Below are 22,098 nucleotides of genomic sequence, written 5' to 3' on the forward strand. Positions count from 1 at the left end.
GAGAATTTATTTATAGTCAACTCTTCCCCAGGTATCAAAACTAAATCAACCTTTAATTACACATTTAATGAACCACTTTTACTGAAACAGACTAAAATTATATAACATCACATGACTGCTGTGTGGCTGTTTGGGTTTATTGAGGCTCGGCAGATGGGCAAGCCTGCTGAGAGAGCAAGGCTGAACCTGGGAGTCTAGGCTAGGTAGGGGAAGATCCTTGACAGGAAGTTCTTCAAATGCATGAACTATCTCTTACTCAACTCTGTAACCTGCTATGATACCCAGAACAGCTCCCCGGACATGGACACTCTGAGCAATCCAGTCCTCACTGTGTCTTCTGGGCCACAAAGTCTTTCTGGTCTGTAGTCCTGCTCAGACCTACATGCTGTCCCCCCATTTTCCTCTATTTCCCAAAGTGCCCTCACAATGTTAACTGGTGCCACTTTAAAGAGTTCCTTGGTCAAATATGTATGTGAAACACTGAGTTAAACAAAGCTATGCACACAATTATACTTATGGGAATTTTCAGATCCTTTAATACATTAATGTGCACTGTGAAACTTCAAGAGGAGGGCTTTAATACTGCAACTTTTTCCAATTATTTGATCAAAAAAATCTATTTTTATAGAACATCTCAAAAAGCAGGGCTGCTTTTTGGGGGGGTTGTTTTATTTAACCCATACTGGAAAATACTAGCATACTCTGTTGGCTTCTGTTTCTGACCCTAAATCAGTCAAATTAATCTTGGGGTTAGCTAGCTGACTACTTCAAAGACCTGGCAATGATATAAAAAAAAAAAAAAATCCAACCCAAAAAACACCAACACCTTTTCCAGAAACCTTCCCAATATCTGTATTCTTCAAGTATGGCTTGAAAATAAATTTGGGTCAGACTGAAGCCAGCCATGAGAGTATTTTCCCTGCCATAGGGAAGTGGCCTCCAGGTAAAGACCACTGAAGACTAGCTGAAGAGGAAGCCATGGGGTCATGCGTCATCTTGTCTTTTGAGGGTTTCTGGACCAAGCATTAAGAGCAAAAAGAATTAAGAGGAGGGAACGAGCCTCCTCTGACTAGTGAAGAAGCTACTGCAACAGTCCAGGTGAGGGGTGATTAGGACCCTACTAGGGGCTTCCTTGATAGCTCAGACTGTAAAGAATCTGCCTGCAATGCAAGAGACCTGGGTTTGATCCTTGGGTCAGGAAGATCCCCTGGAGAAAGGAGTGGCTACCCATTCCAGTATTGTTGCCTGGAGAAACCCCACAGACAGAGGAGCCTGGCGGGCTACGGTCCATGGGTCATGGAGTTGGACACGAATGAGCGATTAACACTTCCACTTTCAGGGCAGTAGCAGTAAAAAGGCACATCACAAACACTTGATGGAACTTGGTCACCAACTTGACTAACCCTATTTGGCTGGACCATCACCTTGGCAACAATTCTGAATCCAAACCAGCTCAGCTTTTAGCTCAAGTTGTACCAGTCAGCTTTCTTTGCTATCTCTCAGGATCCTGAAACATATCTTGTATGGAATATTTTCAGTTCATATAGACCAGGGATTGGCAAACTTTTTCTGCAAAGGGCTAGATAGTAAATATTTTAGGCCTGGTAGGCCACACAGGCTGTGTTTCAACTCTGCTATTGTAATGAGAAAAAAGCCATAGATAATCTGTAGGCTAAACAAATGGGTGTGGTGGTCTTCTCCAAAAACTATTTCTAGAAACAAGTGCTGGTGGGTCAGGTTTGCTTCATAGTTTGCCACCTAATCTATGAGTAAAGCTACTTTCCAACTAAATACAATAGTCTGTATTCACATTCACACCTCTCAGCTTGTTTCATTTGTCAACAGTGATCTCATAGTCCTTTGGAAATTCTTCTCTGGACTTTGTTTCCAAGAGATGACACTGTGCTCTAGTTCTATAAGCTCTGACCACATTTCTCTCTCTCTCTCTCTCTCTCTCTCTCTCTCTCTGGGTCTCTTCTTGTGTAACCTTCCCGGGACCTGATGTCTCAGGCTCAGTCCTCAGGCATCAACTTTCATTTTTGAGCTAGGGATCCCAAAGTCACTATTTCTAGTCCATTTCCCTCTTGAACTCTTTTCCTATCTCAGAGCTTGTATCGTGCTGAGTCTATATCACACAGTCTTGTGCTGGATCGAATCCTGTCTTGAGTTGTTTAATAGTTATTGTTCATCCAATTATACTGCATGCCACAGTAAGGCATTTTGGATTCCGCCCCACAGGCAGTGAGTTAGTGATGCTCCTATGGAACTCATTCAACACCATAGGAAAAAAACAAAAAGGAACCATCTGTACTCAGAAGAGCAATGACTCTATTTTCCAGTGATAAAGAGACCAGGGATGAGATACTACCTTTGAATCATTGTTTGGAAGGGGTAGAGGAAATGTTTGTACCTCCAGTTAATGCATGCTTCTCAATCACCACAGAATGGTCGACTTTGTGTACAACAAAGTAGAGACAGAGGGAATGGGATGGGGTGGTGAGGCAGGGAGAGAATAAGATCCCCTTCCTTTCTGCCTCACCCCCTGCCACCAACAGCAGAAGGATACATAGAGCAGGTGTGGATAGCTGCTACTGCCATTACTACAAAGGCCCGAGACAAGCTAGGCTGGCCTCTGGAGCATTCACAGACATCATGGCCATTGCTTCATTCTGGACCCTCGTAATCTTCCTCTAAGACCAAATCTTCTCAAGGTATATGTAAATGGGTCACAAGTGTGCTGAGATCCTGAGCCCCTCAGCCTCTGGCCAAAACTGCCTCATCTGTTTATTGCAGTGGGCCATACAAATTGTGATATTTTCATAATTAGGAAGAGGTGAGGATACACTAACCTGAGGACCTTTGATAGCCTCCTGATTGGCCTGCCTTTTTTTTTTTTTTTTGGCCATGCTGCACAGCATATGGGACCTCAGTTCCTGACCAGGGAGCAAACCTGTGCCCCTGTAGTGGAAGCACAGAGTCCTAACTACTGGACTACCAGGGAAGTCCCGGCCTCTTTGCTTCTAGTCTCTACCCACTTCACTCCACTTCACCTCCATCTTGCTGCCTGAGCATCTGTCTAAAACACAACTCTCACTTAAAATCTTTAATATCTCATCACCTAAAATCTATTGCCTTCCAACGTCACACAAAGCCTCTCGGGACCCAACCTACAGCTCCAAGCACATCTCCGACTAACTCTGACTCCTCCCATCACTGTCCTTCACCATGTGCTCCAGCAACACCACATCATTTATAGGGTGCTAGACAAGCCTTGTGTCTTTACCCTCTCATACCTTAACCTATGCTGTTCCCTCTGGCTGAAATGCTCCCATGCCCTGTCCACCTAGCAAGCCACTATGCACTGGCTAAATGGCTCAAGGACCACATGACCCCCTGAGAGATGCAGCCTTTCATCCTAGAGCAGGGCCAACATAGGTCCTGCCCTCATGGAACTTATAATCCATCAGGAAATAAGACATAAATGAAGGGAACTTCCTCAGTGACTAGGACTCAGCACTTTCAGTGTGGTGGTCTCAGTTCAATACCTGGTTGGGGAACTAAGATCTCACAAGCCTCTCAGTGTAGCCAAAAAAATAAATGAAGTAATCATACAAAAGAATATGATTGCAAGGTGTGATAAGCACTATGAAGGGAAAGTGTGTGTGCATGCTAAGTCACTTTAGTCATGTCTGACTCTTTCCGACCCCATGGACTGTAGCCTGCCAGGCTCCTCTATGCATGGGATTCCCTAGGCAAGAATACTGGAGTGGGTTGCCATTCCCTTCCCTAGAGGATCTTCCTGAGCCAGGGATTGAACCCTTGTCTCTTATGTATCCTGCCTTGGCAGGTGGGTTCTTTACAATTAGTGCCACCCAATATGAAGGGAAAGTAGAGAGACCTATCAGAACATAGAATGTACTGGATTGGTGGGTGGGTGGATGTGAATGTGTGCATGGGTGACTACTTTGGGTTCAGAAGCTGGAGAGAGCTTCTTTGAGGAAATGGCATTGACTGACAAATAGAATGAGAGACCACTGGACCAAAGCACAGGCTGACTGACTGCTGGACAGACTGACAACAGACTAGCTGGCTGGAAGCAGTCTGACTCACTGATGCCCTGGCTGATGAGCTGGCTGCAGGACAAGCAGAATGCCTAACAGCCTGACATCTTGACTGGTTAGCTGGCTGGCTGGCCAACGGACAGATCAGAGGCTGAGTGCCTAACTGGCTGATTGACTGAACTGTCTGCCTTCAATTTCCCCTCTTCTCTCCTACCCCCACTATGGCCTAATGTCGGTAATAAAACAGTATGAAGGCAAAATCGTGTGCCCAGAGAGGGCCAAATGTAGCCTGAGTTGGCTCAGCAAAGCACATCAGCAGCCTCTCATCTGCATCCCCATACAACCCAATCGGCTCCAGCATGGGCCAAATGTAGCTCGTGAAAGGAACAGAGAGGCAGTTTTTGCCAGCAGGGGTAAAAAAAAAAAAAAAAAATCAAATCAGAGGCAGGCAAGCAGAGAGATTGGATAGGTTTTCTTAGAAACCTTCAAAAACAACATTTTATTTTAAATAGGATTTTAATGATCATGATGTCTAATGTAATGCTCGTCCCGACAGAAACCACTAGAGCAATAAGGCTCAAACATGAGAACAGGAGACACACTGGGCCACAAGAGATCCTTTGGGACTTCCGTGTGATGATTTCTTTCTCCCCCTTATGGGTTTCCGTGGTAATGAGGTATGGTAATGGCCCAGCGCCATCTCAGTCCTAGACTGCTGTCTCCTGGAGAAAGATATTTGCAGACTACCTCATGTTCGCCTCACTCCAAGCAAGTAAACTGAGTGAAAACTGTAACTAAATAGGCCCAGTGAAAAAGTGAAAGTGACAGTCGCATCCAGCTCTTTGCAACCCCATGGATGTAGCCTACCAGGCTCCTCTGTCCATGTGATTCTCCAGGCAAGAATACTGGAGTGGGATGCCATTCCCTTCTCCAGGGAATCTTCCTGACCCAGGGATTGAACCCAGGACTCTGACATTGCAGGTGGATTCTTCACTGTGTGAGCCACTGGGGAAGCCCTTAAATAGGCCCAGGCCATCTTCAAATGGAAAAGAAGAGGAGGATGGAGTTGGAGGCATGGCCAGCTCTGAGAAGGTACAGCAAGGATTCATCTGACATGCTCTAGCACCACTTTCCTGGGGTGCCCTGGAAGTTTGAAGGCACCCAGCACTTGGGGATGACAGCTAGGGAGGGGACTGGCCTTGGGGGAGCCTCAGCTCACACTAGCATCCCTGAAAACAGGAAAAAATGGGAATTCAGAGGCCTGGAGGAGTAAGGATACAAGATGGTTGTCCTTGAGTCCCAGGGGACTGGTGCCTTTGCATTCTTGCCTCCACAGCACCAGGAAAGGCTAACTGTAATAGTCAGCCAATTCAGGGGCAAGGCAGAATATCACTTTAAGGCAGTGGTTCTCAGGCCAGATGCACATTAGAATCACCTGGGAAGCTTTAAAAACTTATCTACTGCTGACCTCATCCCCAGAAATTCTGGTTTGAATGGTTTGAAAAGAAGGGCCTGGGCAGCCAGTGGTTTTTAAATCTCCATATGTGAATCAAATGTGCAGTCAGAGCTGACTGCCTTAAGTGAACAATCTCAGTTATTAAGGCCCTTCCAGAATATTCCCAAACCAGAATAGCACATCCAGGGGGAAATGGCCAACTCTGGTTTCTAACTTCATGTTCCTTGTTCAGGAAGTTCAAAGAATCTTTCCTCAGTGTACCTCATGCAGTGGTGTGCTGGTAAACGTTTAACAACCAGTTCTCCAAAGTTCTGATTTGTAGCGTTTGCTAACTTCCCTGGCATACATACTCCCACCATGGCTGCTTTCCAGTTATCAATATGACCTCACTGAATGAAGGAAGAGTTGGGAGAGATACATATGCCCAATCAGCTGTGTGAGTTGGCTCCAGCACAACACTGGCCCTGCGGAGAGACTCCCACTGAGCCCAGGAAGTCACCCTCCAGTGCAGAGCTTCCCAGACTGTCTTCCCAAATCCTCCTCCTTGTGCACATATATGGGAGAGGCACTGCTCAATAACCAGATACTGCTAATATAAAGTGCCTCCTGGAAGCTTCCTTAATCCCCCAGCCAGAATTAATTTTACCCTCCTCTGTATTCTAACATGGTCTTCCCATGGTAAGAATCTGCCAGCCAATGCAGGAGACTCAAGAGACACAGTTTCAGTCTCTGCATCGGGAAGATGCCCTAGAGGAAGAAATGGCAACCCAACCCAGGATACTTGCCTGGGAAATCCCATGGACAGAGGAGCCTGGTGGGCTACAGTCCATGGGGTCACAAAGAGTTGGGTATGACTGAGCATGCATGTGCGTACTCTAATATGCTCTTGCTACCTCTTCTAAGGTACCTCCTTTGGTATGCATATAAGGGTGTACTTCTTTCTTTTCTACAAGACAGTAAGCTTCTTGAGGGCTAGGAGCCATGCTTTTTTTTTTTCATTTCATCTTTGTATCTCCCATTGGGTTTAGTGTCCTTCCAAGCAACAGTAAATTCATAGTAAATGACTGTCTAATGAAACCTGGATCATTTTGTCCTTCAGCCTTCCTCTTTTCCTCCTACCAGTATATCACCAATTCTGTCAGTTTACCTGAGAAAGGGACACTTCCCTGTCCATTTCATAGGGCACTGACTTGTAAATAGAGATGCTCATGTCAGACATCTCTGAACACAGATGCGTCAGATTTTATGTTAACAGAAGTTGGGTTGCAGATGGAACATTTATCAAAGAAATTACACTTTAATGGAGTGAATGAGAGCTTCCTATTTGAAGGAATCTTAGTTTCCTGTTGCTTCTGTAACAAATTGAACTTAGTGATTTAAACAGTACATGTGTATTCTCTTATAGTTCTGGATATCAGAAGTTTGACACAAATCTCATGGGCTAAAATCAAGGGTAGGCAGGCCTGCGTCCCTTCTGGAGGCTTTAGGGGAGAACGGGTTTCCTTGCCTTTTCTGGCTTCTAGAGGCTGTCTACATTCCTTGGTTCATGGCCCCTTCTTCCATCTTCAAGGCCAGCAAGGTTGGGCTGGGTCCTTCTCACATCACATCACTCTGACCTTCTCTTCCACTTACAAGGACCTTTATGTTGACACTGGGCCCACCTGGATAATCCAGATAATCCAGGCTAATCTATTTATTTTAAAGTCAGCTGACTAGCAATCTTAATTCCATCCACAGCCACAATTCTCCTTGTCATATAACATAGAGTATTCACAAGATCTTGGGCTTAGGGCATGGGAATTTTAGGGGAGGAGTATGATTCTGCTTGCCACACATGATAAACCTTTTGACAAAATAGAAACATTTTCATATAAATTAGAATTCTCCTGTGGTTTCTCATAAGCATTTTATCAGTGCCTTTAAGTAGAGCCAATCTGAACTATCTACCACTTGATGGTTGTATCATCTACCTAACGATTTGCTGCTTCTCACTCAGCAAAGCATAACCTTCTCATACCCCGCTCCATGCACCAACAAGATGTCCTGTTTACCCTACGATGTAGGGTCTCACCACTTCACCCAGCCACAGTGTGGACCATCTGTGAGCCGTCTGCACAGCACTGTGGTTCAGTGCATTCAGGATACAGGCAGCAGGCAGCAAGGGTTAGGTATAAGGCCTGTGCATTGTGTGTAAGAGAGAAATGTGTATGGGGATATGCAAGCAAACTCTTAGTGATTCTGTTTCACCCTCACTCTTGCCCATTATCACAGGTATTCCTCCAGTTCAGACCCTGCCCTGGTCACTTCACCCTTGTACTTGCACTACTTTCCCCACTCTGCTTCCCTGGCTTCACGCTAGCCTTGCAAACATCCATCTGGTACACTGGTACCAGTCAGCTTTTGGCTTGTCATTCCTCTCTTCAAGGGCCTACAGTGGATTCCTAGTATTCTAACACATTGAATCTCAATTCCTCGGACTGGCCTTCGAAACTTTTCACCAGCTCGTTCTGCCCACCCCCAGTCTCTCTCCAATCTCTTTTCTCATTATTCTCCTCTCCAGCCAAGCAACTATGCTTATCGACCCGCACATATGGCTCACTTATTTCCGTGCTTGCTCTCTGTCTGTGAACACATCCCACTTCTCCTTGCTAATCCATGCCTATCACTTCAAGATCCAGCTGCACTCTCCTGTGGGAAGCCAGTTCTGGTTAACCCCTTCCTCTTTTTTTGTTCCAGGTTCCACACCACACTTAACCACAAAATTGATTTCATATGAACTTCTCCTCAATGCTGTTTTGCTTTGGCAAAAATAACAGGTTGCATTTGTTGAGTACTTACTCTGTGTCAGACAGTGTCCTAAGACATTTTAGCTCATTTTCTCATTTAATCCTGAATGATGACCTTTGGAGACAGGCACTCCATTTTGCAGTTGAGGAAATCAGTGTTCAGAGAGGTTAAGACACTTTCTCAAGGTCACACACAGCTAGGAAGTGTCAGAGCTGAGATTTGAACCTGGTCCGTCTGATTCCAGAGGTCCATACATGTTCTGATGTGGTGTGATTAAGGCAGGCCATGTGCCTTTGTGAGTCTCCCCAATAAGAGCGTGACCCCTCCTGGGCGGCATTCATGCCCACAATTGTGGCCAGATCACTCCTAGAAATGAGAGGAGGGTTCCTCACTCAGGCAACACCCAGCAACTCTGCTGGGGCTGGTTCCTCCCAGAACCACGGCTGCAGAGGTCAGTGGTTCTCAAACTTGGTTGTACTACAGAATCACCAGGGAACAGAAAAAGAAAGAAATCCTGATGCTCGGCTGTAGCCTGACCAATTAAATCACAAACTCTGGGAACAGGGTTCAGTCATCTGTATTTTTTTTTTTTTTAAACTCTCAAGGGAATTCTATTGTGTAGCCAATGTTGAGAATCACTCGCCAAACAGAGGAGACTCAGTTGGAAACCCGTTTCTCAGTTTTAAACTCTTTTAATTTCTCAGGAAGCCATATCTTCCCTGTATGTCTTGTCTTCCCTCCCCCACTTCCCTGTCTATTTGGCTTTTCACCCAACAACATCTGAGGAGGGCAGCAATCATTGGTTGAGGAAGTGGCCACAAGCCAATTAAATACTGGCTCCAGGAAGGTTCTTAAACCAATGGAAAGCCTGTGAATCACAGGTGGAAAAAAAATAACATATTAAAGCTTCCTGGGCTTCACAAAGACAAAAATAAATAATTTGCTCTTTTAGAAACAGCAAACGTTCCACCTCTTAATCTGCTAACAATATCTCCCCCTGGGAAATCCTTTAAGAAAGGAAACTTGCATCTCCTCTAACAGCTTCTGCCAACTGGCTGGCAGGCCTGCCCCCCATCCACACTGGTCACTGGATGTTCAAACAGGAGAGCCATAGAGGGGGTTGCTGATCACGGCTGCCAGAGTCTATACAGGCGACAGCTGCTTGCCAGTCTGAAGGAGCTGATCTATGGAAAAGGTTGTAAGATCCTAGAAGAACTTGACTCTGGAAGGTGAAATGGGGACGAGGTTCTGCCTGCTCCCTGTCCCCCCAGGACCCCTTGGTTCTGTTCATATACTCAGACACTCCCCTCCTCTATGAATCTAAGTGTGTGCGCCTATGGTACCCAATTGGTGTGCACACATCCCTTCAGTCTCGAGGGAAGCCAGGGGGGTCCTGGGGAGGCCAGAGACCCCAGGGCTGGTCCATTTACCCCAATGCCCCACATGAATATCATGTCCTATGTGTGCTATGACACGAGAAGGACTGGGAAGAGATGGCCTGGGGGTAGTTCCAAGTTCCCCAATCTCTGTGCCCATTGCTGAAAACCTCTCATAGGTAGATCAGACACTTTCCAGCCTTCCCTAGCATGGGCTGACCTTAATAGGGGGTCAAGGGCCTCCCTGGTGGCTCAGTGGTAAAGAACCTGCCTGCCACTGCAGGAGACTCCGGTTGAATCTCTGGTCTGGGAAGATCCCACAACTGCTGAGCCTGTACTCTTGAGCCCAGAAGCTGCAACTACTATGCCCTAGAGCCCATGTTCCACAATGAGAGGCAACGAGAAGCCCGCACACTGAAACGAAGAGTAGCCCCCACTCATCGCAACTAGAGAAAAGCCCATGCAGAAAAGCACGTACAGCAATGAAGATCCAGTACAGCCCATAAATAAATAAATAAATAAATAAATAAACCAAAAATTTTTAAATATTGCAAAGGTAATTAAAAAAAAAATGAGGTCAAGATAGCATGTCCCAGAGGGTTGAAAAGAGAATGAAAGATAAGCCCCCAAAAGCCCAGGATCTGAACCACTTTGGAATCACTGAACCTCACCTCATGGGCTGAAACTGTTTGTCAAGTTTACTTCTTCCTCTCTTCCCCAGGCCTGTTCCTGGGAAGGAACCCCTTGAAGCTGGGCTTACCTTGGCATCCATGATGCTGGTCTCCACCCGGGCCACGCCCTGGTTCTCCCGGAACAGCTGGATCTTGCTGATCTTGCTGAACTCGGACAGCACAGTGGTGAGGTTGGTTTTGAGGTCAATAACATGGCTGATGCCGTGACGGGGTCCCACCAGGAGGGTGGTGGCTGACTGCTTCTCATCCTGGGGCCCCAGTGTGGTGCACAGCATTCACAGAAAGAAGGGCAGAGGAAATGGGGCAGAGGAGGTGGAAGGCGGAAAGAGAAAACAGGCATTGGACTGGTTCTGCTGGGAGATCTGGAAATATCTGGAGCTCAAAGTCAGGGTAAGAAGACAACCTCAAGGGGAAAATGGTCTGGGATGCCCCTGTTCCCAAGACAGGGCCCTGGATCATCGGTCTAAATGGACACATTAGCTACAGTAGCAGGGAGAGCGAAGTGGGCAGCAACAGGGCTAGTTCTAGCAAAATCATCAAATAGGTGAGGTCTGTTTTGATGCCTTTGAAGTATCCTTGTCCTACTAAACCCCAGAGATTTTTCTACTGGTTGCCTCGGGCCACTCAAGGCTCCCTTGGTGCTCTGTCTGAACAAGTGGCATCCTGTGTTTGGTCTTCACCCTCCCCCACCAACAGCTTGCACTTCTCACCTGGTGCTAAAAGCTAAACTGACAAAGTAGGCTGGAGGGGGATCTCCCTCCCTAAGAAGCTATTTGCCCTCTATAATAGGCACTATGTGCTTCCCCAGTTGACTCAACAGTAAAGAATCCACCCGCAATGCAGGAGATATGGGTTTGATCCCTGGGTCAGGAAGATCCCCTGGAGAAGGGAATGGCTACCCACTCCAGTATTCTTGCCTGGGAAATCTCATGGACAGAGGAGACTGGTGGGCTACAGTCCATTGGGTCGCAAAGAGTCAGACACATCTAAGTACACATGCATGTAATAGGGACCACAGTAGTCTTACTCCAGAGGAATGACCTATAAGAATTTCAGCAGTGGACTTTCCTGGATCCTCAAATCCCAGTACGTAAATGGTCACCTCTGTGCCTGATGGACTGGATTTCCTTAAGTCATCCTGACAGGCTCCTTGGTGCCATCAAGCCTGAGCCCTCTGCCGGCCCATTCCCTGGCATTAGCATCACCCCAAGGAACCTCTTCCATCTGTTCTAGACACTTTGATAAGTGGCTTTCCATCAGTGTGCCCCACGAGCATGACAGCATGTTCCCCAGAGCATGACAAACACCTGGATCCAGTAAGCAAATGATTTGAATTTCCTTTCACACTAGGGTAAACTAGCCTGGGGCACAGTCTTAGGGGGACCACTTATGCCCTACCTCAGAGGAGCATTGCTATAGTGAAGGCCCTGGGTGGGGGCTGGTGCAAGGGCATCCAGGCTGGGGGATTAAAGGGATATGGGTAAGAACAATGAAACAGGGCAGGGGTTGGCAAATTCTGGCCCACGGGCCAAATCCAGTCCTCTGCCAGTTTTTGTCCAACCCACGAACTGAGAATGGTTTTGTACATTCTTAAATGGCTGGAAACAATTCCAAAGAACCGTATTTTCTGACACAAAAATCACATGAAATTCACATTTCAGTGTCCGTAAACAAAGAGATATTGGAACAGAGCCAGGCCCATTTGTTTATGCATTGTTGACGGCCACTCTTGTGCTACAATGGCAGGGCTGAGTGGCTGCGACAGGGACCCTCATGGTCTGCCTGCCAAGCCTATGCAATTCACTTATCTGGCCCTTTACAAAAAAAGTTTGCTGACCCCTGAAATTGAGAAAAGGAGGCACAAAAGAGCCTGGAGGGATGCTGAAAACAAATATTGTCTCCTACTTTACATTTTATTTTTTGGCTGCACCACATGGCCTGTGGGATCTTAGATCCCCAACCAGGGATCGAACCCAGGGCCTTGGCAGCAACAGCATCATGTTCTAACCACTGGACTGCCAGGGAATTCCCAAAAGTTTTTACATTTTACTTTATTTTTTTTTGCCTCCTACTTTAACCATTTTACTAGAGGTGGGACCAGAACACCACAGGACCCAGTAGGGAGAAGGAGGAAGGGGAGGGAAGTCCTTTAGAAATATTCACTGACAGGGAATGCCACCCAAAAGATCTAATGGAGTCCCTTCTCTCCACCCACCCAAGGACAAGGGCCCCTAAAGAGCTCCCACCCCCTCACTGCCCTCACTTACCAGGCCCACAGTGTTGAACAAAACGCCCGTGAACGTTGGAAGTTCATTCAGAATTCGAAGATACTGGAGTTTGGCCTGAATTGCAGAGCCCTGTGGGAACAACCCACCCAGAAGTGTGAGAAACTTGAGGTGCAGAGGAAAAGCAAACCCATGTTTTCAGGAAGGAGGGTCAACAGCTTTGGATAGGCACTAGTCAGACCAGTCAGCAAGCCCCACTGTGGGACCTTCGGGAAAAATCACAGGAAGGTTCCAGTTTGGACAGCTCTTGCCAGACTTTAGCATCCCACCCCCCTTCCTAAACCCTCCTGCTACCTCCAGGTCCTCATTCCTGAAGAATTCGATGTACTCATTTGTTCCTGGGCTAATCTCAATGCCTTTCCCCAACTTCAACACCCCATGACATCTATACCTCTCTCCTGAGATCCCTGATGGCCACTAGGTGCTGGCCATCCCCAACTCGATACCTTTATCTTGAGCACTCCTAAGTGTCCACCCTGCTCTTCCTCTGGCAGAAAAATCTCCAACAGTGGTCCAGGCATTCCCTGGGCATTCAGGCCAGAAACCTGCGAGTCACACTGGACTCTTCACTCAGCCTCTCATGTCACCAAATCATCTTGATTCTACCTCTTAACTCCCTCTCCACCCTACCATCACTCTTCTCTAGCTCCATGATCATTGCCTCAAGGTCTGCCATTTGCATCTGGCAGCCAGGTTACCTTCAGTACCAACACTCACTTCCCTTCACATCTTCAGTGAGGGGGGGCAGCCTAAAACTTAAATCACATCAGCTGCCCAGTTAAACCCTTTGATGGCTCTGTGCCGCCTACAGGATGAAGGATAATCCCTTTCCACAGCACATGAGGCCCTCCATGAACAGGTTCCTGCCAACCTCTCTGGCCTCTTCTCTTGCCTGCACCCTACCCAGGCAGGTTTCTTGAACCCTCTCTACTGGTTTATGCCAGATTTCTCTGCCTGGGGATGTTCCTCCCTGCAACTCGTCTAGACAAACTCCTATCTGTCCTTTAAGACCCATCTCTGGCATTGGATGGCAGCACCACTCAATGCACATGAGTTTGAGCCAATTCTAGGAGATAGTGAAGGACAGGGAGGCCTGGCATGCTGCAGTCCATAGGGTTACAGAGTCAGACACGACTGAGAGACTGAACAACTGGCATCAAATGCACCAATTCCTGGCCTTTTCCATCTCCTTCAGGCTTGGCTGGCTGTTCCTCCTCTAAGCTTCCAGGGAACCTGCACAGGTTGGGTTGCACTGTGTTGTGACTGCCTCTGGTTTTCCCACCAGCCTGTGCTTGACTCAGGGCAGAGACCTGGCTTTCTTCATCTTTATGTCTCCAGTAAAAGAGAAGCTAGTTGGGAATGCAGCGAATCTGGAATGGGTGTGATATAAGAGGGCAACTGTGTCTTGTGTCTCCATATGCATGTGGATTCTGGGGCCTCTCACCACTGCTTCCTAGGAGGCAAGCGGACTGAGCCTTACAAGTCAGAGAAGGGCCTGTGGGGCTGGGGAGGCAGGGAGTGGGAGTCCCTCAGAGGGCACCCCAGAAAGGGAAGGAAAGTATGGCAGTGACCTGAGCCCTCAAAGTGACCTGGAGTGACCAGCAGTGACCTGGAGTCCTGTTCTCCAGGTCAGACCTTGTCCCATGGGGCTGGGCTTTTATCTCCCAGAATTCCCTGCACCAGGACTGATGAACTAGAAAGCTAATGGAGGACAGAGTAGTCGTTTCCATGGGAAATGTGTCTCCCCAGGGTTCGGTGCTTGTCCACACGACAGGTACTTCATCAGCAATGACTAAATCAGTGAAACAACCCAAGAATTTTTTCTGCCTGCATCTTTGTCCCTTTGCTTTGAGGACCCTGGGCTCTCCTAGTGACTTGCCACTGAGCTGTCTCTGGGGGAGGCTCAGGCTTGGGGAAAATCCTCTCCACAATCATCCTCCATATCTGGTCAAGCTGGATGTGTATCCAGGTCATATACAGTGGGGAGAGACCCAGAAGACCAGACTTGCTTGGAAACCACACAGGAGTCCCCCAATGCCACCAGTGTCCCAGCAGGGCACCCTGGGGCCAACTCTGGATACCTTGGTGCCACAGGAAGGATGTGTTTGGTGTGCCTTCAGCTGCTGAGAGAGAGATTTCCGGAGGGTCTTCTCTTTGATGCCCTGTAGGAGGGAGGGGGGAAGAAAGGGTTCCAGGCCCCACTCCTTCCTAAAAGCAGAAGAAAAGTAGGAAATTAGAGACACAAAGTGAGACAGGAAAGGAAGATGGCAAGACAGAAACGGACTAAAATCGGAGACAGAGGTGGAGGAATGGAGACTAGGGGAGGCAGGAGGCAGGCAAGTAGAAGCTGGAGCTCAAGGGCATCTTGGTCTAGGGGATGTGAGGAAGTCGAGTTCTCATTCCCGTCCCAGGCCCGTGGTCCTCAAAAGCATAGCACAGCTCAACCACTGTACCTTCTCCCTGCGCAGCTATGTGCCCCCCTCCTGAAGGGCCCTGGCACAACTCACTCCACATTCTTTAGCGAGATCTTCTGACTAGGTCGAGTAGCTGAGACAGTGATATAGATGTGGAGGGCAGCAAGGCCCAACAGCATCTCTGGCTTGGGGTCCATTCCAAAGCGTTCTCGGATGACATCATTCCGACTCTGCGAGAGAGGGCAGTCCAAACCCATCAGTTAAAGGAGATCTTCAGGCCACTGCACCATGGACTCCCTTACATCCCAGAAGAGAATCCTGGTGTCAGTAAGCATCCCAGGTCAAAGGGAAGAGGAAGGTTCTGCCCTTGGGGAAGAGACACTGTTTGCTTCATTCAGCCGATAGTTGACTGCCCCCTTCTCAGTGCCAGGTACACACAATGGCAAGGCACAAACAGGTAGAATGTCTAGTGCACTACAGAAGTGAGACATGGCACTACTCCCCTTCTTTCCTCCTGTTCCAAGAGACCTTTCTGCCTTTTCTCTGGGGCCTATACTCACCACTGCTCACCCCCAGCCATCTGAGGCTCCTCCACCAGCTCAGATAAGAACAAAATAAGAGAGACACTGGGAGGGATTCTCTATAGGGCTCTGGCCCAGAAGTCCACAGTGAAAGACGGATGGCAGGCATGGGGCAGATATTCTTTTCCTTGGTATCTGAAGATCAAAAGCAATAATGAGTCAGTCTTCCCTGTGCTATCCTAAAAAGGATCTCCCGGAATTAACGGCCAAAGGTAAGACAACCCTCAGACCCTGAAGGTCAGAATCCCAGCTATCAAGGGTCAGCCTAGGTTAGACCAGGCGCCCATTGTGTTGAGGTGGAACCAGAATAAGGTAAGAGACTAGAGAGCCACGGTGGTATCACTACAGCAGAGGAGAGAGTGTAAAAGGAATGCTTCATCAATGATCATCTATGTAGAAAATCCAACAGAATCAACAAAAAAATCTACTAGAACTAATGAGTTAACAAGGCTGCAGGATATAATCAATATTTCAGTATCAACACAATCAATATACAAAACCAACCATATTTCCACATGTTTGCAACCATCAGAAACTAAAATTGAAAATCAAAACCATTTCTAATAGCATCAAAAACATGAAATTATTAAGGACAATCTGTCAGAACATGTGAAAGACCTGTACACTGAAAAGTATAAAACACTGTTGAGAAAAATTAGAGAAGACTTTAATAAATATAGAAATATACTATCTTCATGGGTTAGAAGATTCAAACCAATGTATAGATTCAACACAATCTCAATCAGAAGCACAGCAGATTTGGGATAGAAACTAACAAGCTAATCCTAAAATTCACACACAAATGCAAAGGTCCTAGAATGGCCAAAACAGTTTTGAAAAAGAACAAATTTGGAGGACAAACACTACCTGATTTTAAGATTTGTTAAAAAGCTTCAGTAATCAATAAAAATAATAATAATAATCAATAAAAAGCCTCAGTAATCAAAAGAGTGTGATGGTAGCATAAAGATCAACAAGCAGATCTACAGAATAGAATAGACTTCAGAAATGACCAATATATATACAGACAACTGATTTTTCACATAGGCACAAAGGCAACTAATGGGAAGAAAGGATGTTCTTTTCAATAAATGGTCTGGAACAACTGGATATCCATATGGAAAAAAAAGAACTTTGATCAATACTTTGTACCACATACTAAAGTTAACTCAAAATGGATCACAGACCTAAATGTAGAGCCTAAAATGATAATGCTTTTAGAAAAAAATAATAGCAAAATCTTTATGACCTTGGGTTCGGCAAAGATTTCTTAAATATGACACCATAAACACAATCCATAAAAACAACCAAACTGACAAATTGGACTTCATCAAAATTCAAACTTCTGCTCTGTGAAAGACACTGTTTAGAGACTGGGATGAAATAATTGCAAATAACACATCCACTAAACAACTTGTATCTAGAATACACAAATAACTCTCAAAACTCCGTAATAAGTAAACAAACAACCTCAACTTAAAAAGTGGGCAAAAGATTTGAATAGATACTTCACCAAAAAAGATGCACGGTGACAAAGAGGCACATGAAAAGGTGTTCAACATCATTAGTCATTAGGGAAATGCAAATGAAAACCAGACTGAGATACTTCTATACCCTATTAGAATGATGGAAATTTAAAAATACTGCCAAGTGCTGATGAGGGTGTAGAGAAACTGGGACTCTAGCACATGGCTGGTGTGAATGTAAAATGGCACCACCTTGGAAAACAGTATTGGAATTTCTTCAAGAAATTAAGGAAAGATAGATCTACCATATGATCAAGTCATTCCATTCTTAAGTATTTACCCAAGAGAAAAGAAAGCATATATCATACAAAGATTTGTATATGAATGTTCATAGAACCTTTATTTGTAGTAGCCAAAACCAGACAACCCAAATATCCATCAGCAGGTGGACTGGTAAACAAATTTTTGTACATCCATACCATAGAATAGTACTCAACAATAAAAAGGAATGAATTACTGATACACACACAACAACATGAGTGGGCCTCAAAATCATGCTGAGTGAAAGAAGCAAGATCAAAATAAGTGTTTATACTGTATGATTTCGTTCCTATGAAACTCTAGGAAATGCAGACTAATCTACAGTGACAGAAAGCAGGTCAGTGGTTGCCTGGGGATGGGGGTATGAATTACAAAGGAGCCTGAGGAGAATTTTGGGGGTGTTGGATGTGTTTAATATCTTGATTGTGGTGATGGCTTCATAGATATAAACATATGTCAAAACTTATCAAATTGTCATTTTAAATATGTGCAGTTTGCTATGTGTCAATTAGACCTCACTAAAGCTATCTTCAGTGTAAAAAGGGAATACAGCTGAAGACATCATCATAAAAGGGAAAGGCAGGGGGGACAAGGTCTTGTCACCAAATTCCAAAATATCTGAATCAAACATCCATCTCTGTACCCAGCAAACATTCACTCATCCTTCAAGGCTAAGAGCATGCATCTATCCCTTCCACTGTGAAGCCTTCACTACGCCCCAACCAGGAAGAGTTTGCAAATTGCTTCCTGAGTACTCCTACTGACACTGTACCCTGCCATCCTCATAGTGCCTGTCACACTGTCTTGTATTTATTTGTGCACATATCTGTCTGAGCTCTAGCAATCTGCAACAGTTCTTTGATCATCTTGATTGCCAGCACCCAGCACAGGGCCTGGCCCAGAGTAAGTGCCTGGCAAATGTTTCTGGACGAAATGAATTGGGAACTGTCTCCTTATTGGAGCTTGGAACTGAGGAGTGGGACCTCCTGGTACCCAAATGCACTTGTTAAACCAGGGTATCCTGTGAAGATCCCAGAGTTACCAGGGTTGCTTCCTCCTGAAAGTTGATGGGATCTGTCTAGACAAACAGACAAATAGACTGGTGCCCCAGACAGCCCAAGCTGCCAGGCCAACCAACTTGACCATGCCCTACCATGGTAGCCAAAAAGGAAAGAGCTGCCTGAAGGTTGGAAAAATTTACATAGCGACTTCATTGTGACAGCAGAGCAGCCTGCCTGCTTGTTTGTCCGTTGGTCTCTTTGTCTGTGTATCCCAAAACCAGACTCTACCTGGATGTACAAGTACTCGAAAGCAGCAGGATCCCGACGCAGCAGCTCCACGGGGTCTTTGGGAAAGAAGCTTATCCGGAAGAGGCATTTCATTCCATGATAGTGTGTCCGCTGCACTACCTGAATCCCAGAGGTGAGAGGTGGGAGGAAAAGAGATCGGGAATCAATGGCTGGGGTGGCAGGAGCCTGCTCAGGGCCCCCCCCTAGGGCAGAGCTAGGTGCTATTTCCTACTCTGTCTTCTGCCTGGCTGATTCCAATTACCCTTGGGGAAAGTGATGAGGAGCCAAGTCTTTTCTGCCCTTCTGACCCAAAGCGATTAGAATTTTTCAAACCACTGATCCATGACTTGGTCTTTATCAACAACCTAAGGCCCAGGACACAAGGTAGGAAGAAATGGCTCCCAGCAACTTCTCTGACTGTTCTTGCTATGGGGCCTTTGCCTTGCAGAGGGGCTCAGCCTCTGGCAGAGGAAGTTGCTGATGAGCAACCAAATCAAAGACTTAAAATCCTATTTGGAGGTGTAGCTGAAACAAGCTGGCAATATACCAGTAACTGCTGAAGCTGGGATGGGTAATGAGGGTTCATTATCCAATTCCTTCTACTTTGGTGTAAGTTTGAGTTTTTTTGTTTTTTTTTTTATAATAAAAATGCTTCAAAATCCCATTTGGAACAAGAGACCAATTGGATCCATAAGGTCCCCTGATGGGCAGAGAGGTGATTAGGCCTCCATCCAGGCAGGACATCCACGTTTTTTCCTTCGTAGGTGGGAGCCTAAGTCTCTGGACTGCATTTAGCTGAGAACTACCCTTGACAAATTCTTCTCTCTTAAATCCTTTCATTTTGGTGTGTCTAATTTCAGCTTTTGCTTTGCTTCCTTTAGACATTTCTTTCTGGCCGTCCCTCTCCAACTCCTTCTCTCCCTCTCTGGGAATATTCTTTTTTTAAAGCAAATGAGAAATTCTTTCTTTCTTTGGCCATGCCATGTGGCATGTGGGATCTTAGTTCCCTGGCCAAGGATCGAACCTGTGTCCCCTGCATTGGGAGAACAGGCTCTTAACCACTGGACCGCCAGGGAAGTCTGCACTCTCTGGGAGTACTGATTGGCCCTGGTTGCCTGTCTTCCTCTTCTTGGTGAATCACCATTAGTGAAACGCTATCCACCAATCCTGGATTTCACTGGCTTTTTTCCATAGGCTGGGAAGATAAGACACTTTCCCCTACTCTACTTTGGAACTTGACATGGGTGACACACTGTCCATTCTTGGCTTCACTCAGCCCATCCCCAGTCCACATGTGTCAGCCTCGGGGATTTCACTAGACTCTACTCACTGACCCTTCCATATTACAGCCCTAATCTGAAGGTTGAATGTCCTCTCAGAGGCAGAAAAGTCTAGCAGGCAGGGACTCCATGAGATGGTGGAGTTGACACTGCTGTTCAACTCAGCCTTCCACACAATGAATTGCCACTCCACGCCTTCCCTACTAGTGATCACCAAGACGAACACCTGTCATGCCTTTTTTTTAGGTTACAAGAGGCATTGTACAGAATTTATTTATTTATTTATTTTGGCTGAGCTGAGTGGCTTGTGGGATCTTAGTTCCTCAAGCAGGGATTGAACCTGGGCCCTCAGCAGTGAAAACATAGGGAGTCCTAACCATTGGACCGCTGGGAATTCCCAAGAGACATTTTCTTTTTTTTTTTTTTTTGGATATGGACCATTTTTAAAGTCTCTATTGAATTTGTTACAATATTACTCCTGTTATGTTCTGTTTTTAATTTTTTTTTTTGGCCATGAGGCATGTGGGATCTTGGCTCCTGGACCAGGGATCAAACCCACACCCCCTATATTGGAAGGCGAAGTCTTAGCCACCAGACTTCCAGGAAAGTCCCCCAAGGGACATTTTTAAAGGCCTCTGTGGGTGGTTGGGACAGACATTGACTGAGAACTAGGACTTCTAGGAGCTGGCTGAGCAACTCATGATGAATTTTCCAGTAAGGGATTGCCTGGTGGCATCTTGTCTACTAGAGGCCACTTGCAAAGCTATGAAGCTGTGACAGAGGAATTACTTACATAAGCCAGGGGCTGCTTGTCCTGGAGAAGCAGGAACTTGTGGTTCTGTTCTGGTCCGGCATACTCAAGGACAAGAGCAAAGTGCTCAATGTACCTCAGGGAAAGCCGGTCCTGTAATGTCACCATCACATCCTGTGAAGACAAAAGAGCCTTGAGAGAGAGATCCCTTCCAGCTCTAAGATACTTTCTGCACCCAACATGGCAGAAGGGGACTGAATATCAAGAGAGTCCTGGGGAGAAGGCTGAGGGTGGGAAAGTGGGCCAGACAGAGCCACTGGCCTTCAGGGTGGCCCAGGCACAGGGCTCCAGGATGAGGAGAGTGACCTAGGAGTGTTGTTCAGAGGCCTGGGCCCTGGAGAGCACAGAAGGGGTGGAGGGAGGTGTTTCTGAACTTGGCTGGTCCACGCAGATGGCAAAAGAAGGTCATGGCCCTTCCTCCCCCTCCTCCCTCTCCATTCAACCAATGATCTCCTGAGCCTGTCCTCAGTGCCAGGTGTGGTGTGGGTTCTTCCCTCAGCTTCTCACGTAAATGAGGATGTTCCCTCTGGTTTGTCCAGCAACTCTTTACTTAGGAATCAACAAAAGCCAAGGCCACAATTACATGATTTCAAAGGTACGTGATTTCTGGATTCATAATCTAAATTGAATGACTTGCAGTTACTGGCAAAATATTCATCTTTGTCACCGGCATTTAGAGATGATCAATTTAGCAACTTGAAAAATGTGTCCATGCAGAGGAACAACATCACATGTTCTATGTACAGTCAGGAATCTGATGACTTCCGAGCTCTGTCTGCTCTGCTGCCCGCCTTTTAATATTAGGGTGTCTGGAACAGATCTGTGGGGGCTGCCCACATGTCAGTTCTGAGACTTCCCATCTATCTGCTGTGACTTGGCATACACTGGCCTCCAACATGTGTGTTCCTAGAGTCAGCGTGGCTCAAGCCTCCAAGGGCCAGAGAGAAGCAGACTTGGGAATGCAAAGCTCCCTTCTAGCCAGGGTTGCCAAACAAGCCCCTCAGTGAACACTGAAAGCCGGTTCGCTATTCAAATGCTAGGCTGGAAACTGGCGGGTACTTGAGAGTATCTCTTTGTATTATGCAAGTAGTCACAGAGGCCCCAGTGTTGCTGGAGTGCTGGCACGGACAAATGAGGTTGTCTTTGCCGTTCAGCTGCAGTGGGACTGTGGATGGCCAAGCTGGTGATTGCCAAATTGTGTTACAAGTGTAATGGCCCCCGTGCCAGGCTGTCAATTCACCCAGGTACCTCTCCGGGACAAGTGGCTTGGCAGCCTGTC

The 22,098-nt window shown here is 46.5% G+C and overlaps 1 protein-coding gene across 1 annotated transcript in view; it reads right to left on the reverse strand.

Annotated features, from left to right (window-relative positions):
- The window catches only part of FRMPD3 (FERM and PDZ domain containing 3), a 63,695-nt gene that overhangs the window by 16,561 nt on the left and 25,036 nt on the right, over nt 1-22,098 (reverse strand). Inside the window, exons 6-11 of the mRNA XM_081567896.1 lie at nt 20,802-20,933; nt 18,729-18,848; nt 15,165-15,301; nt 14,739-14,865; nt 12,640-12,729; nt 10,441-10,620 (exon numbers count right to left, since the gene is read on the reverse strand). Coding sequence (XP_081424022.1) covers nt 10,441-10,620; nt 12,640-12,729; nt 14,739-14,865; nt 15,165-15,301; nt 18,729-18,848; nt 20,802-20,933 — 786 coding nt within the window. The remainder of the gene's footprint in view (nt 1-10,440; nt 10,621-12,639; nt 12,730-14,738; nt 14,866-15,164; nt 15,302-18,728; nt 18,849-20,801; nt 20,934-22,098) is intronic.

The sequence above is a fragment of the Giraffa tippelskirchi genome, chromosome X, assembly GCF_054371585.1.
Source record: "Giraffa tippelskirchi isolate mGirTip1 chromosome X, T2T-mGirTip1v1.2.pri, whole genome shotgun sequence".
Classification (NCBI taxonomy): domain Eukaryota; kingdom Metazoa; phylum Chordata; class Mammalia; order Artiodactyla; family Giraffidae; genus Giraffa; species Giraffa tippelskirchi.